Source organism: Ictalurus punctatus, chromosome 11 (assembly GCF_001660625.3).
Source record: "Ictalurus punctatus breed USDA103 chromosome 11, Coco_2.0, whole genome shotgun sequence".
Lineage (NCBI taxonomy): Eukaryota > Metazoa > Chordata > Actinopteri > Siluriformes > Ictaluridae > Ictalurus > Ictalurus punctatus.
The window spans coordinates 4465661-4481198 of NC_030426.2; the positions used below are offsets into that span (position 1 = coordinate 4465661).

The 15538-nt window shown below is 41.8% G+C and overlaps 1 protein-coding gene across 1 annotated transcript in view; it reads left to right on the forward strand.

Moving 5' to 3' along the window:
- Nucleotides 1-254: 254 nt before the first annotated feature.
- The window catches only part of edem1 (ER degradation enhancer, mannosidase alpha-like 1), a 15927-nt gene continuing 643 nt past the window's right edge, over nt 255-15538 (forward strand). The window contains exons 1-12 of the mRNA XM_017479954.3: nt 255-879; nt 3932-4004; nt 4318-4421; nt 6487-6658; nt 6978-7161; nt 8161-8335; nt 9382-9502; nt 10036-10206; nt 11558-11631; nt 11756-11852; nt 12398-12559; nt 14484-15538. The exon at nt 14484-15538 is cut by the window's right edge and continues 643 nt beyond it. Coding sequence (XP_017335443.1) covers nt 422-879; nt 3932-4004; nt 4318-4421; nt 6487-6658; nt 6978-7161; nt 8161-8335; nt 9382-9502; nt 10036-10206; nt 11558-11631; nt 11756-11852; nt 12398-12559; nt 14484-14573 — 1881 coding nt within the window. The 5' untranslated portion in view covers nt 255-421 and the 3' untranslated portion in view covers nt 14574-15538. The remainder of the gene's footprint in view (nt 880-3931; nt 4005-4317; nt 4422-6486; nt 6659-6977; nt 7162-8160; nt 8336-9381; nt 9503-10035; nt 10207-11557; nt 11632-11755; nt 11853-12397; nt 12560-14483) is intronic.

Sequence of the window (15538 nt, forward strand, 5' to 3'; positions counted from 1 at the left end):
TATTTATTTATAACCACTGTTGTCCGTATGTGTCTTGTAGTATTTATTTTCTTTCTTCTTTTTTTAACCTTTATTTAACCGGCAAAAGTCTCATTGAGATTAGAAAACGGCGTTTTTAAATTTATATAATGACCCATTTGGCTTTCCATACAAAACCTGAGCAACGCCACGACACCCAGGCAGCGTGTTCTCATTTGATTGACACTCACACCGGCCAATCACCGCCGCCCCTCGTGACGACAGAGGCGGCGCACCAATCAGCTCTGACAACCGAGGAAGGCTGGGTTTGTTGACAGGAACTGTGACTGTGCGTTTGAAAAGCATAAAGGCTAAATAAATAAAACGAGGTTGCGCTTCGGAACGTCGAAAAATAAACACCGTCGACGTGAATTATGACTCTGACGGCCGCCGTCAAGCAAAGATGCAATGGAGGTCAATAGTAGTGGGTCTTCTTGTGCTACGGGTGGCCCTGAACTGCATCCTGTGGCTCGCTTTTGGACTCGGACCTAGCTGGGGCTTTCACTTCCCGCTCCAGTTCAGCTTCAACCTGCACAAACACACAGAGCCTCCGACAGATGGAGAGCAGACGACCAACAGCTGGTCGCAGCGTGTGTACGAAAACAGAGAACATCCAGTAGGAACCTGCTCAAAGATCAGCGAGAACACACCTAAGAAAGCATACCTTAGCTTCTTTAAGGCCAGCAGAGACGAGTACGATAGGAAGTATGGCTCTTTTCCTGACACCCTCAAGATTCAAATGAAGGAAATGGCCAGGGACATGTTCTACTTCGGTTATGACAACTACATGAAATACGCCTTTCCTGAAGACGAGCTTAATCCTATCGACTGTGAGGGCAGAGGTCCAGATGTCCTAAACCCGTAAGTTGACATACTCGGACACATGTCAGGCACTGCTTTCCAGCCCTCCACATTCCCCATAAAAGCCATGATGTACAGGCAGTCCTTGGTAAAGATGGCTGGGAAAAGGTTATGGGAGGGAGGGGGGTGTCTTTGTGGTTAATCTCATAGTAAACTGTGAGTGAAATCTCCCCTTTAAGTGATGCAACTTTATACTTATGAAACAAAACCCTCATCGAAAATGACATCTTTAATTAAAGAAGCACACGTATCACATACCCTTCATTTAATACATGGTGCAGAACGGAATCTTCTGTAATGCCGAATGAGATTGGAGAATACAGAGCAAGAAATCTGACATCACTTCCTTCTACATATCTCTAGGGTCCCAGGTCTCTCCTCGGCTCACCCTACACTCCAAGGGTGTAGGTTTGGTCTCAATATCGGTAGGGACAACCCCGTGAAGAAAAAAAAAAAGGACTGTATAATGTTGACAACCAAATGGTTTATTAAAATATGACATCTATATTTACGTTAAGATCCGTATTTACATTTGAATACAATTTATACAAAGCAGCAGATGAAAGACTAAAAGATTCTAAATTCTCTAAATTCTGCCCTCCCAAAATATCGGGACGGACATGTCCCTACCGTCCGTATGCAAATCTACGCCCCTGTTTGAATCATTGTCCTTCTGGAAGATTCGATTCAACCAAGACCCTGGTTGTAACGTCTTAGCACAGACTGACAGATTTCACTCATTTAAAATCTCCTGGAGTCCATGATGCTAAGTATATTAAGATGGTTCCCAGTGCCTTTGGAAGAAAAACATCGGCACGGTTTCACCAACCGTGCGTAACGCTTACTAGAGGCTCGAGTTCATTTCTGTATTGTATATACATCCTTTCAGTAGGTGCAAGCAAACTGCAGGTGCATGCGTTTGTGGTTAGGTGAAACATGCAGCGTTCTTCCGGCACATCTTCCAGATAGGCGTTTGGCATAGAGGTGGCATCTGATTGTAGATTTGACTGCTTAAAAGTTCCTGTGAACGTTCTAGGCCAGGGTTGTCATATAATCATTTGAGGGTATTCGTATCCAAATTGAGGCAGCACTTTTTATATGTGGTTCCCCCTATTACAGGGACCAAAAGTAATTGAACAAACTAGCTTATCCTACACAGGGTTGCAGGGAGCCTGGAGCCGATCTCAGGGGACAAGGTGGGGGACACCCAGGACAGGGTACCAACCCAGCGCAGGGCACAGTCGCACCCACACTCGCACACTGTGGACTGTTTAGAGAGGCTAGTCAGACTACAACACGTGTCTTTGGACTGGGGGAGGAAACTTGGGTTCCCTAGAGGAAACCCCCCGAAGCACGGGGAGAACATGCAAACTCTGCACACACAGGGCAGAGGCGGGAATTGAACCCCCGACCCTGGATGTGTAAGATAAACATGCTAATCACTAAGCGACCGTGCCCAATCGAACAGACTAACATAACGTCATAAATTAAGGGGGTTTTCACATGTAGTTCGTTTTAAATGATCCAAACCCAGTTCGCTTAAAGTGAAGCAGCCGAACGTGACCTCAGTCCTTTTGGTGTTCGCGATACAGGAGAACCCGGTTTGTTTTTTTTTGGTCCTCTTCAGAAATGAAGCGATCTCAAGACCCTTTCTTGCTCACACCACGACGTCATAAGAACTCAGACTCCAGCTCGCACCCGAAATGTCATCCGAGTCGTCATTTCAGTGGACTCGCCACTTCGGCGCATTTCGTCACGGGTGTTCGTGTACTTCTGCCATAATCATTGTCATTTTTTTTACTTTTACCCGGCATTGTAGCGCAGTTCCGTTATAGCGTCTTTCCTTCATTTTTTTGAGAAAACAAAAGAAACACTTTTATGTTCTTATGTGTTGAGCATAGTTGGTGTTTAATGCAATCCTCTTTCCAAATATCCAAATTTCCTGAGACCACACGACCCCGTGACCCGACACGGTGAAAAGTCCTGTGTCGTTTTCAGCGGTGACGGAACAGGGCTGCAGGTACGACAAGCCTCCGAGGTCCACATGTCGAAACGAAACGCAAAGCGGACCGGGACCTGGTCGCTTTCGCAGATCACGAAGAAATCGAACCACAAACGAACTGTACCCGGACCACCTCCGGAGGTGGTCGCTTGGTTCTCTGCGATCACTTGATTTGCACGCTGAACCGCTCCAAGAGTGTTTGGAAGTCTCAAACGAACTAGGTGTGAAAACACCCTAATTTGTCATTTTTAATACTTGGTTGCAAATCCACTTTAATTAAGGACTCTTTCAAGAATTCAGGAAAGTTGGCGGACTTTGAACACCCCTGTCCTAGCCCAATAATTGTGGATTTGTTGAAGTAAAATTTTAAAAAGGACTATTTTTGTTTTAGATATTTTACTTTTTCATTTTGTAAGGGTTTTTTAAAAATTTTCTAGCGTGAGATTAACCACAAAGACATTTTCCATAACCTTTTTTTTTTTTTTCCTCCGTTCATGTCACTGTTGCCTGTTTTGTATCACACATCTCAGTTTCAGTGTAACTCTTTAAGGTAAGACACCGTTACCCAGTTCTTTTATTGTTGACATGTTTGTGTTTTCCCTGCTCTTACTTCTGCCTCAGCTCATCTGGGATTAAACCCCACAGTATTCCTGATGAAACACCACTCTCTATAGCTTACCGCACCTGATTATTGCTCACGACTAGCTAACCCGCCCTGGTTCTGTGTCAGACTGAAGATCGAACCAGGCGTTCTCAGACTGATCTGGACTCAAGTGTTCGAGCAGAGAACACACTAGACTATGCAGTGCGTGACATGCCCTGGAGCTTTGCAAACGAGATCCCAGGCACCCTTTATTGTTCTCATTAACCGCATTTGCAGGAAGTTGACTTTTTAATGCATGATGTATTTAGACCACATTGTGTTTGAACTCCTCTCTTTCCCTGCCGTGTTAATGCTCGGTCTAGGAAAACACTTGACATTCAACCGATCACATGATTCATCGTCTTGGACTAGACCACTTTCATTTACGCCTGTTGCTTTCATTTTAGGTCGAACATCAACATCAATGACGTCCTTGGCAACTACTCCCTGACACTAATTGACACTCTTGATACACTATTGGTAAGTTCAGGTTATGAAACAAAGTGATTTTTTTTTTTAATTATTATTTTGATTAATATTTACAGGCTTTAACTGATATCCTTATTAAAGTTCTGTAGATCTGTGTACTACAATTTATCATTTTGACCCATCTTACCTCTCAAGAGTTTTCTTCGTAATATCAACACTCCGAAGTGTGTATTTCGAACGCTTCACAAAAGTTTGAGCTGGAACGCGATTAATGAAGCGTTAGCATGTCTAAAACGATGCTACATTTCTCTCATGCTTTTAATATAAAGTTGCGCTTAAGTTTGTGCTTATGCCCTTTCTACAGGTGCTTGGGAACGTGTCGGAGTTTCATCGCGCTGTCAAGCTGGTTATTGACACTGTGAGCTTTGACAAGGATTCCACAGTGCAAGTGTTTGAGGCCAACATCAGGTGATTCGCTGTTTGCTTTTATTTTATCTGCTGAAGAGCGAAAGAGACTAGACAGAACGTGACGCATTGCTCAGAGCCGTAAGGCGATTTCATACTTCATCGGCTTTTTATTTTCCCAACTTGTGTGAAGTAAGTGTCACACAGGCTAGTCAGTGTGCCATTTTAACAAGTACCTCAATCCAGATCAGCTTCATCAGAGGCGCATCAAACTCGAATCGGTGCATCACTCTGCACTTGTTTTGCACCATGTCTGAGGTTTTTTTTTTTTTTCTTTTCCCCCCCGGCTTGTGCGTTTAAGTGAATTGTGAACGCCACAGAAATCCCGCAATCACAGTTTGCTATGCATTTAAAATCATAATCTAGAAAAGTATCATGATCGTGCAACCCGTAGTTAATAGAAAACCGCCTGTACTGTAATGGTACTCATGGGTAGACAGAAAAATAAGCTGTTTATGCGGTGTCTCACGTCATGTTTTTATCGCGCTCCATTGTCATTACGATCTGTCTCCGTGCTTCACTGCTGCGGTTGTACATTTAGGCATTAGATTTCCTGAATAGAAAAGAAGCACTCCGTCATGCCAGTAGCAAGTGTGGAGCATGTGCGTTGTGGCTTGAATGCACAGACACATCAGGCCCGAACGAACAATAGCACTTGTGCAATACATCCGGTGTGAGTTTGTGGTTATGCCTGGAAGGTAGGAGGACGTCCCTGGTTAAACCGAAGGTTACACCGTTCTGTTATCAATCAGAAAGAATGAGGCATAATTTCCTACTCTCAAGAACTTTTATCGGCTTTTTAAATAATCTCCGTTTTTGTGGTGTGTCTGTGTGTTGTAATGATCCCTGACGAGTCCAGTGATGCGAACGATGAAAAGCCAGTCATCCACACTAACGTTCTTATATTCACCCGCCTTTCATATTCGATTAAAAGGTTTCAAAGCGTTCAGTGATTTGGATCAATCATTTCATTGGATTTATTCAGCCAGTTTTGCTCAGACCATGTCACTTCACCGAAAAGGTGGCACACGTATTCGCCGTCGCATAGGTTCTCACAGCTGCTCTCGTTTATTTTATTTGTAAGTAATCATTTTGAGCCGTGGTTTCAAAACTGGTTTGTGTTTTCCGGTCTTCTAATATTCTCACCCAGATATTGAGAGCAGGCTGTGGGAAAAGCCCTCTATTCCAACTGTATGAACAACTGCTAGTCGAGTTTGTACATAGTTTAAATGAACTGCTTTACTAGGTGTGAGCTCTTACTCACGTTTGAGTGGGTGGCAGGGAGGGTTGTTCTGTTCTGCCTGCAGATGTGTGTGTGTGTGTGATTTATTTATTTTTTGTTTTGTTTGTTTATGTGTGTGTGTGTGTGTGTGTGTGTGTGTGTGTGTGTTTTGGCACTAGCACAAAGGGCGCACTGTGGTTTAGTGGTTAGCACGTTCACCTCACACTTCAAGGGTCGGGGGTTTCGATTCCCACCGTGGCCCTGTGTGTGCAGAGTTTGCATGTTCTCCCTGTGCTGCGGGGGTTTCCTCCGGGTACTCCGGTTTCCTCCCCCAGTCCAAACACATGCCAAACACATGCATGGTAGGCTGAATGGCGTGTCCGTAGTGTATGAATGGTGTGTGTATGTGATTGTGTGCATGTGTTTCCTCGCTTTGCTTGAGCTGCACACCGGAAACCGATACTAGCTTTTCCTCTCAACGAGTGGGGGCGTAGCTCAACTTGTTAAGCTAAGCTAAACTTCTGTAGTTTTTCCCGTGTGCTTGTAGGCGTTCCTCTTCTTCTTCTTCACCACTTGTGGACCGACTAAAACACTTGCGCGTATTTGCTGCCCCCTTCAGGACCAGAAGAATCGCAACCTCTGTACTTCCGGTGCTTTCGTTATAAACGGCACTAATGCTACTGCAGGAAAACAAGTACCGTCACATTTTAAGAATGTTGGTACCGAAATATCGGTTCTCGTGACATCCCTAGTTACACTTTTGTTACACCGAGGACTGATATCACCTCACAAGTCACTGCTTTTATTATAAGGTTCAAATTTGAAAGTCTTCAATTTCTCCCTCAGAATCCTGGGCAGTCTAATCTCGGCTCACATTCTTCTGACCGATCCCTGGCACCCGTTCGGAGACGTGGGGCTGGAAGATTACGATAACGAGCTGCTACATCTCGCCCATGACCTGGCTGTGCGGCTGCTACCTGCCTTCGAGAACACCAGCACCGGCATCCCATACCCCAGGGTTAGACCTCGGTTCATATAAACATCTCTCATTAGTTTATGTATAACAGTTAACGTCTGTATTGTTAACGCAATTTATGTGCGTGTGCTTTAGAGATATTTCCGTATTTTGTCTGATGGTCGTCTTTTTTTTTCTTTTCATTCCTCTTCGCCTTGTTTGGCTATTATTCTTAGTAGTGTGCAGACTGGATCATTTATCAGCGTTCAGTTCAATGTTCACAGTAATATTATACTAATTTAGCAAACGTTACATTACTATTTTGTGAATGATGTACTAATCCTATTAATGCAAAACGATTTGAAACATGTTGCCTGGACAGGTGAATCTGAAAAGCGGCGTGCCTCCTGACAGCATAAACGAGACGTGCACAGCAGGCGCAGGCTCTCTTCTAGTTGAGTTTGGCATCCTAAGCCGTCTGCTTGGCGACTCCACGTTTGAGTGGGTGGCGAGGAGGGCTGTCCGTGCTCTCTGGAACCTGAGGAGCAACCAAACAGGGCTGCTGGGTAAGGCCAAGTGCAGGCAAGACCGTTTTCAGAATTCACAATAAACAGCATTGTTTTCAGTGAAGCTTTCATATTTTTGTTGTAGAAAGTAGGACAAGACAGAATGGACCTTGAAATAGTTTTCTGACAAAATGCTGTGATCGAAAAAGGCAGATTGACTTTTAAGCGTTTGTGTACTAATTTGTGCTAAAAAATATTAATTATAGCTCTCTCTGTAGTGCTGGAACGAGGGCATGGAGTTTTTAAGCACTGTGTTCATTTTTTTTTTTTCCTCTCTGGTTTGGTCGTGCCCAATTCGCACACGCTAGCTAACTCCACTGACTGCTACGAACCAGGGATGGTAAAGACTAACGTGCTGTCTCCAAGACATGTGACACCAACCTACAGATGTTTTCAAACTGTTGTTCATGCTTAGCATCACAGGGCAGCACAACCCACTTGGAGGAAAATGCTGTCTGCCCTCTTCTGTATACATGAGCTTCAGGATGCCCACTATTGGCTAGTGTCACTGTGATTGACAGGGGAGAGGGTGAAGCCATCCCTCTCATCTAGAAAGCACAGCCAATTTTTGCTCACTGATGGCTGTGGCATCATCAGGATCTCCCTATGATCGGGTGAACACTTGTTGCTCCACTCAAGAGCCCCCAAGCACTGTATATTCTTATTGGTCACGTTATTGGACGCCTACATTTTCGGTCCATCTTACAGCTGTAAACTACAGTAGGTGTACACTACTGCTGTGCTGAGAACATAAAGAATGTCTGGTCAGTGGTGGTCCCGTGATATTCCCTTTCCACTGATGGACAGGTATAGCGGTGCTACAAACTGTCCTAACAACAGACAGGGCTATAATCTGTAATGGTATATCTACAGTGCACCTGTACGGTAGGTTTACCGGTTAAAATGTACTTGCCACAGAGGGCGTGCGTATAATTTGTAGTGCTGGGAAGGATGTGTTTGGTTTCCGTGTGTCATTTTTTTTCCTTCTCTTCATTTTAGGGAACGTGGTGAACATCCAGACGGGTCAATGGGTCGGGAAGCAAAGTGGCCTGGGTGCAGGCATGGACTCCTTCTATGAATACCTGCTGAAGTCTTACATTCTCTTTGGAGAAAAAGAAGACTACAAGATGTTCATGGCTGCTTATGAGAGCATTCAGAGCCACCTGAGGAGAGGGTGCGTATGTGCTTCTGTCGTGTTGAGATATGTGTGTGTGTCTGTGAGTGCGCACGTGTTGGATTTCCATGTATCTCAGGAATCTCAGATTATGCCTTTCAGATCTACCGTCATGCCTTCCAGCCTGTTCTACCACTATTTACTTCTATTAACTTTTAGTTCTGTGCTGCTATGAGCTATGAGTGTGGTCTTCCTCAGAGCGTTTCAGATCTGGGGACGTCTCCGTGAGCATGCATGTGTCCGTTTGTGTTCACGTTGGCTCCATGATCTGAAACGCTCTGAGGAAAACCACACTTTCTAGCTCCTAGCAGCACAGAACTGAAAGTTAATAGAAGTAAATAGTAGTAGAACAGGCTGGAAGGCATGACGGAAGATCTGAAAGGCATAATCTGAGATTCCTGAGATACATGGAAATCTTAACATGTGTGTGAGTGGAGTTTCCGTTCACCTGCTCATAATTACACTAATGGAATGTCCAAAAATGGTGAAAATGTGATAAATATCTACGGAAACCGTGACGGCTAAGGAAAGGACTGAAAAGAACGGTGCATGCTTTTTTGAAATGGTACTATAGACTTATTATGCCAACACTATGGCGGTTTGCGGTTATGGACCTATCCGGTTGTCATGGTAACGAGGCGTCCTAGTTAAACCTTTCCTGGTTACCGGTACAACTTGTTAGCTAGCTATCACCTCTGGCAAGTCGAGATATTGTTTGTAACGCTTGCCTTTGATTATGTAATCGCATCTTCCTCAGAATATTTGCCTAATAGAAGTTGATGGACTAAAACATTTGGATGAAACACACATTGTACATTTCTATCATAACAGCCTTTGTGATCTGTGAGATGTTGGATTTTCTGTTTATAGTTGTCAGTATAGCGTACTAACCCCAGGATACAGTAGGTTTCGAATTAGACTTGGGTGGAAGTGTTTACTCATCGACAAATATTCAGCTATATTAAAACAGTGGCTCTTAAAAAAAATAAATAAATAAATAAGAAAGAAAAGATTGTGTTTTTTGTTTTTGTTTTTTTTTTGTACAGAAGAGAGGCTTGTAATGAAGGAGAAGGTGACCCTCCCCTTTATGTAAATGTGAACATGTTTAACGGACAGATCATGAACACCTGGATCGACTCTCTCCAGGCGTTTTTTCCTGGCCTACAGGTGTGTTACTCTGATTCTCTCTTTCATTCCTAGCATACTATGGATGCACTGAAATTTGACTGAAAACGTTCAGTGATATATTTTTCCCAAAATTGTCATTTCATTTTCTGTCCAAAAGAAGAACAGAAGCATATCAATGGTAAATGCATCAATTTTTAATTACTCTGAGTACTGGAGACAGTGGTTTTTCTTTCTTCTGTTCTTCTCTTCTTCTGTACCATAATTGCTGATGCATTCTAACCATACCAACAGTATTCAGAGTTCCCGAACTGAGCAGTTTGGTTCTGGTTTACAGTAAATTGGGGTTTGTGATTATGACTGGAATCTGGCAACCTTTGGATATCCTGTCGGCAGGTCGTTTGTTTATTATTGGTTTGGCAAATTTGTGGTCTGAGGATCTTCATTTGCATGTACCCAGCAAGTCTGTAGAGCTGGAGGATGCCCCAGTACATTTTTGGGAATTCAAAAGGGTTCTCACAATCATCCTCTATGCACCCTCAATTAATCCATTCACTTTTTTTTTTTCTTTTCAGGTTTTAAATGGAGATGTGGAAAATGCCATTTGTCTCCATGCCTTCTACTATGCAATATGGAGGCGTTTCGGTGCATTGCCCGAAAGGTACAACTGGCAGCTGCAGGCTCCAGATGTGCTCTTTTACCCTTTAAGACCTGAGCTAGTTGAGTCTACATACCTGCTATACCAGGTACAAACATTCGCTTTCATTTTCTAGTTCGTCTGTGTACCTCTCAGTGGCCATTATTTATGAAAGGAGCCTTAAAAATAGCAGATTACAGCACTGGGAACAATGTATGAACAAATTTTTGTCTGAGCCCTAAAAATGTCAAGTTAAAATATGTTAAAACAAGCAGTGATTTGAACACAGACGGTGTGTCTGTTTGGCCACGTGGAAATAATCAGTCTTTTATTTGCATATTGTATGAATATGGCACACCCTGTTTCACCACAGATGCAGATCATTCATGAGAGATAAGCCCTAACACCATGCCAACAACACCAGTAAAATGGCAACAGCTTTTAACATTTCATAAGAATACAGCTATTAAATTTAAAGAAAGAGTTGTAATTAAAGTTGACTCTTAAACGCATACCTCGGGTCGTTAGCAGCCCGGGATGTCATTCAGTACCCTGCTCCTCGTTCATTTTTTTTTTTTTTTACATTAGACCTCCACCTCCTGAATCTATTTATTATCAGCAATATAACAAGAAAATATCAAATTGTTGTATAATATCTGTTTTATAATTAACTTATTGTAAAAAGTCTATAGGGTCGCTACCGGCCCCAAGTATGTAATAGTGTACGTACATTTTTCTGCGCAACAGTATTGAATCTCTCACAGTTCAATAAGTGCAGTTCTTTTTTTATTCCTCAAGGTGGGAATGTTTGGTAAACAATGATGACGCAACGTGTCAATCATAATTACCTCAGACGTAAAAGAAATGTTACCAGACTTGGACATAGTTCAGCGATTTACTGCAGAACAAGTTTCTAATCAAATACTATCGTCATTTGATGGTGATGAAGATGTCAGTGAACATTATTCGTATTTATTGGCCACACATGGGCCCAATTTGGACATTTTCACTTAGGGGTGTACTCACTTTTGTTGCCAGCGGTTTAGACATTAATGTCTGTGTGTTGAGTTATTTTGAGGGGACGGCAAATTTACACTGTTACACAAGCTGTACACTCACTACTTTACATTGTAGCACAGTGTCATTTCTTCAGGGTTGTCACGTGAAAAGATATCATCAAATATTTACAAACATGTGACGGGTGTACTCACTTTTGTGAGATACTGTATAAGTGCAGAATATTTGGCATGAAACAGCAGTCTGTCATCGCTCGTGAGGTCTGTGGAGGGTCTGATAAAGTTGTTTGTTAGTGTAGGTTTATGGAAATACAAAATGGAAATTCTGTAAAGCATAGTTATTAAAACAATGATTTGATTGGCTCACTGTAACAGTCAAGTCTGACGTTTTGAGTTTAATTGTAAAGATGAATTTGATGAATTTATTTTTGTACTCCCTCACAGGCCACTAAGAATCCTTTCTATTTACATGTTGGCATGGACATACTTCAGAGCCTTGAAAAGAATACCAAAGTCAAGTAAGCGGTCTTGGGATTCTTTATAACACACGAGTGGTTATGTGATGTCCTTAAATCTGGTTTTCCTAATGATCCATGTCTGGATATACAGTATGTTTTTATGTTCTCTGACTCTTCTTTGCAGATGTGGCTATGCCACACTCCATCATGTTGTAGACAAGTCCAAGGAGGACCGCATGGAGAGTTTCTTCCTCAGTGAGACCTGTAAATACCTGTACCTGGTATGTCCCTCAATATATTTTTGTCTTTCTTAATCTCAATTTTAAATGGAAAATTCATCGAGACACTTTGTTTATCTGTTAATTGCTATGCTAATTTATCTTAGCTATTCAATGTTAAAATACATATGGCAGATTTAGCCCGTCAAGGTATGAAAAACACTTAACAATAGCCTGCTCTCACCATGACCGCACATGCACAGTAACACACAGGTGTATAATAACAACATGTGCAAATAGTTTTCATGTTTTCCTATTGGGCTAGGAACTAACTTAAGAAAGTAAATCTGTACATTTATAAAAGCATATTATAAAAACCTCACAGATCCAAAATCTAGGAGAAGGGGTCGGGAGAATCTTCATCTTGATGTGCTTTCCTTCCTACGCCTCTTCACAAAACTCACTAGCACATTTGTATTTTTCTGATTATACCTGCCTTGATTCTCAGAAACCATGAAAAGCTAGTGAACTGGGATGGGGGATCAGGTTTTCGGTTTCAGATCCTGCATGTCTGCAGCTACTCACTGATTTGTGTTGACTCTCTGTAGCTCTTTGACGAAGACAACCCTCTGCACAAGTCTGGGACCAAATACATTTTCACGACGGAAGGTCACGTAGTGCCCATAGACCCACACTTTAGGCAGAAAAGCTGGGAAGAACAGGTTCCATGTAAGGAGTTCAATAAGGAACCTCCAGCCAACATCAGCAATGTAAGAATACAGTGTATGAAATGTTTATGAAGTGATGAGATCTCTCTGTTAACATGCATGTTTTTTTCACTGGCCCTCAAATGCCAGCAGTTGACGGGAACATAGTGTTGTGCGCTAGAACAGTGGTTCACAAAGTGGAACAAAGCCATGGGGTCTGTGATTTATTTATTTATTTTCCACCCAAATTACAGCGGTGTAAATCAAGCTAGTATCAATTTTAATTGAGTACTTCAAGCTATTAGCCCATTAGACTGGTTCTTTGAATAGAGTGGGATTAATCCAATTAATCTCAATAACTTAATGATACTCCACATTTAAAGAATGTTCATAAGTCTGTACTAGGAGAATCCGTGGAATTTATTTCGCAGTTAGAAGGGGTCTGCATGATCTTGAAGTCCTGCAGTGTAGCTTTAAAATACACAAAAGGTAGCCTGCAATTTTATAGTTTTATTATGAAGGTAAAACATTCAGTGCGTTTACATGCACAACAATAATCCACTCGTAACCCGATTAAGACGATACTGTGATTAAGAAACTAGCATGTAAACAGCAATTTTTACTTACCTTAATTTAATTAAGGTCATACTCGAAGTAAGACAGGTGGAGTACTCCTGTTTTAGTCGCATTATGGACGTGTATTACAGACATGTAAACACCTTAATCACATTATGAACGTCGTGTGGGAGTTTTCAGCGCGTTTTGCGACAGGACACGATCACACGGCAGTTTTACGGCAAACGAAAGCACGGCTGCGTCCCAAACCGCATACTTGCCTACTGTAGGCCTGTAGTGGGGAAAAATACATGTATCTCGGCGACTATATAGACGGTAAGTACACGGTTTGGGACACAGCCCACGGCTTCAAGCAGTCGTCTTTTAGCACACCGCTTCAAGCAGTCGTCTATTAGCAAGTACAGCATGAAAAATAATTAACTGCACTTAAAGCGTTCGTAAAAAAAAATTAAATAAACACACCCCAAACTGTATACGGTCCCATAACAAAGACGAACTGTATGCCGATGCGTGAAATTCTGGAGGGACGGCGTGGCGCGGTGACGTAATGACGCAGGGTGTTAATCTAATCATGTTCTATAACATGTAAAACGCGTACATGACAGGAGTATTCTAAAAGCGACTCATGTAAACACCTTAATCACAGTATTATCTTACTCAGAGTAAGCTCAATAATTACATTACTGCTGTCCGTGTAAACGTAGTCATTGAGTATTTCTCACAAAGTAAAACATTCCTGAAATATTTGGGAAATCTATAGACATTATTCATTCATGCAAAACTGAAGAAATATTAAATGTCCTGAAAATATTTGCTAGGTCCTTGAAGACATTAACCCAGAGCGTTATCTAGATCGTATTACCCAACAGAACGTTTGTCTGTTCATTTTAAGTTTTTGTTGTCTTGCAAAAGAGACCAGACTGAGAGGGGAGTATTCTTATAAGATTTGGGATTTATGTCTTCTTAATCACACAGGCACTCATCATTACAGCTGTCAATATATTGAATGTTGTACTGCATTTGTTAATAATTTTAAGTTGATCTGCAGTATGTATGGTGTTTTACAATTGTATTCACGAATGATAGTTTAGAGTGAAGTTTTGAGCTTCATTACCGGTTATGTTTTCTTGAGTTCATCATCCAGTTATTAGTAATGTAATAAAATAAAAGGGATGAATGGCTATAGACGTACACAATCTTCACAATCTTGGGTATCCTCTTAATTGCAGGCGTGAGAGGAAAATTAGAAGTGATCACATTTTTATTTCTGTCACTTAAAAAAAATCTGAGAAAACGTGATCAAGCACATACATTTTATGTTAAAAAAATCATTTGTGATGTTTAGACCGAACAGAGTGTAAGAGTTAAAGCACTCATGATGAGACCATAAGTGTACATGTGTGTCTTGCAGTGCGAGCGGATCCCTGAAGAGCGGCGCTATGGTCTTCCCCTGAAGAGTGTGTACATGAGACAGATTGATCACATGGTTGGCCTTTCGTGACTTCATCACCATCAGTTGGAGTTTAGTCCAAAAACTCAGCAGTCTGGAGAGCTTTAGCGGTGTGGCTTTCCAAACTGAGAATTTTTTTTATTTTTTATTTTTTATGATGATGTTTCTTTGCACAAGAACCGCATATGATGCATTTAACAGCTCAGTGGTCCAGCATCTTTTCCTTGTGATGATTGGTTAGTCTGGTTAAACCTTGACATCGCTGTGTTCTTTTACAATGAGACACTTCAGGGGATGTGATATAAATCGGTACATTTCCCCCAGTAATTTTAAAAGCGTTAACAGTGAGCTGGCATTACGTTTGACCCGTTAGTATTTTACAAATTAGGCTGCATTTCACTCCTTAACACACTGTTGTCAGCTTCACTTTTACCATTTTCCCCTGTGTCAGCTTTTTTAAAGGGCCATTCCAGTGTTTTATCTCAAGTGAAGTTTGATCATTAATACCCTGGAATTTGAGGGATCATCACACAACGTCAGTGTAGACTTCAGCTCACTCATTGTTCTTTTCAAAAATCGCAAATCAAACTAGTTCGAAAGATATATCTGTAAAGGTCCTGCAAGACGCTCATCATGTGATTATGATGATCTCTGTAAGCTTGTTTCCATCATTTGATTCAGTGTAAAAAAAAAACAAAAAAAAAAACAACGTTTATTCAGGGCTGACTGGTGCTCTAGGAGTAGCAGTGTTCTTATTCCATGATTTTATAACCAGTATTTCAGTGCCAATTTTTATTGTCGCAGTGGACCCTGGACAATTTTGTTGCATTTTGTTGAGCTTGTCATTTGCTTCCTCATGAGTAGCTGGTCTTAGCTTGAGCTTCCTGTTCAGATGTCCTGACAAGCTTGCACCATGTGCCTTCCAGAAACATGCAGCGAATGAAACTGTTTACAAGACCTTCATTCACTCAGCAATACCTTGTTATTCTGTGCTCTCGCTGATGAATTTTATCCCG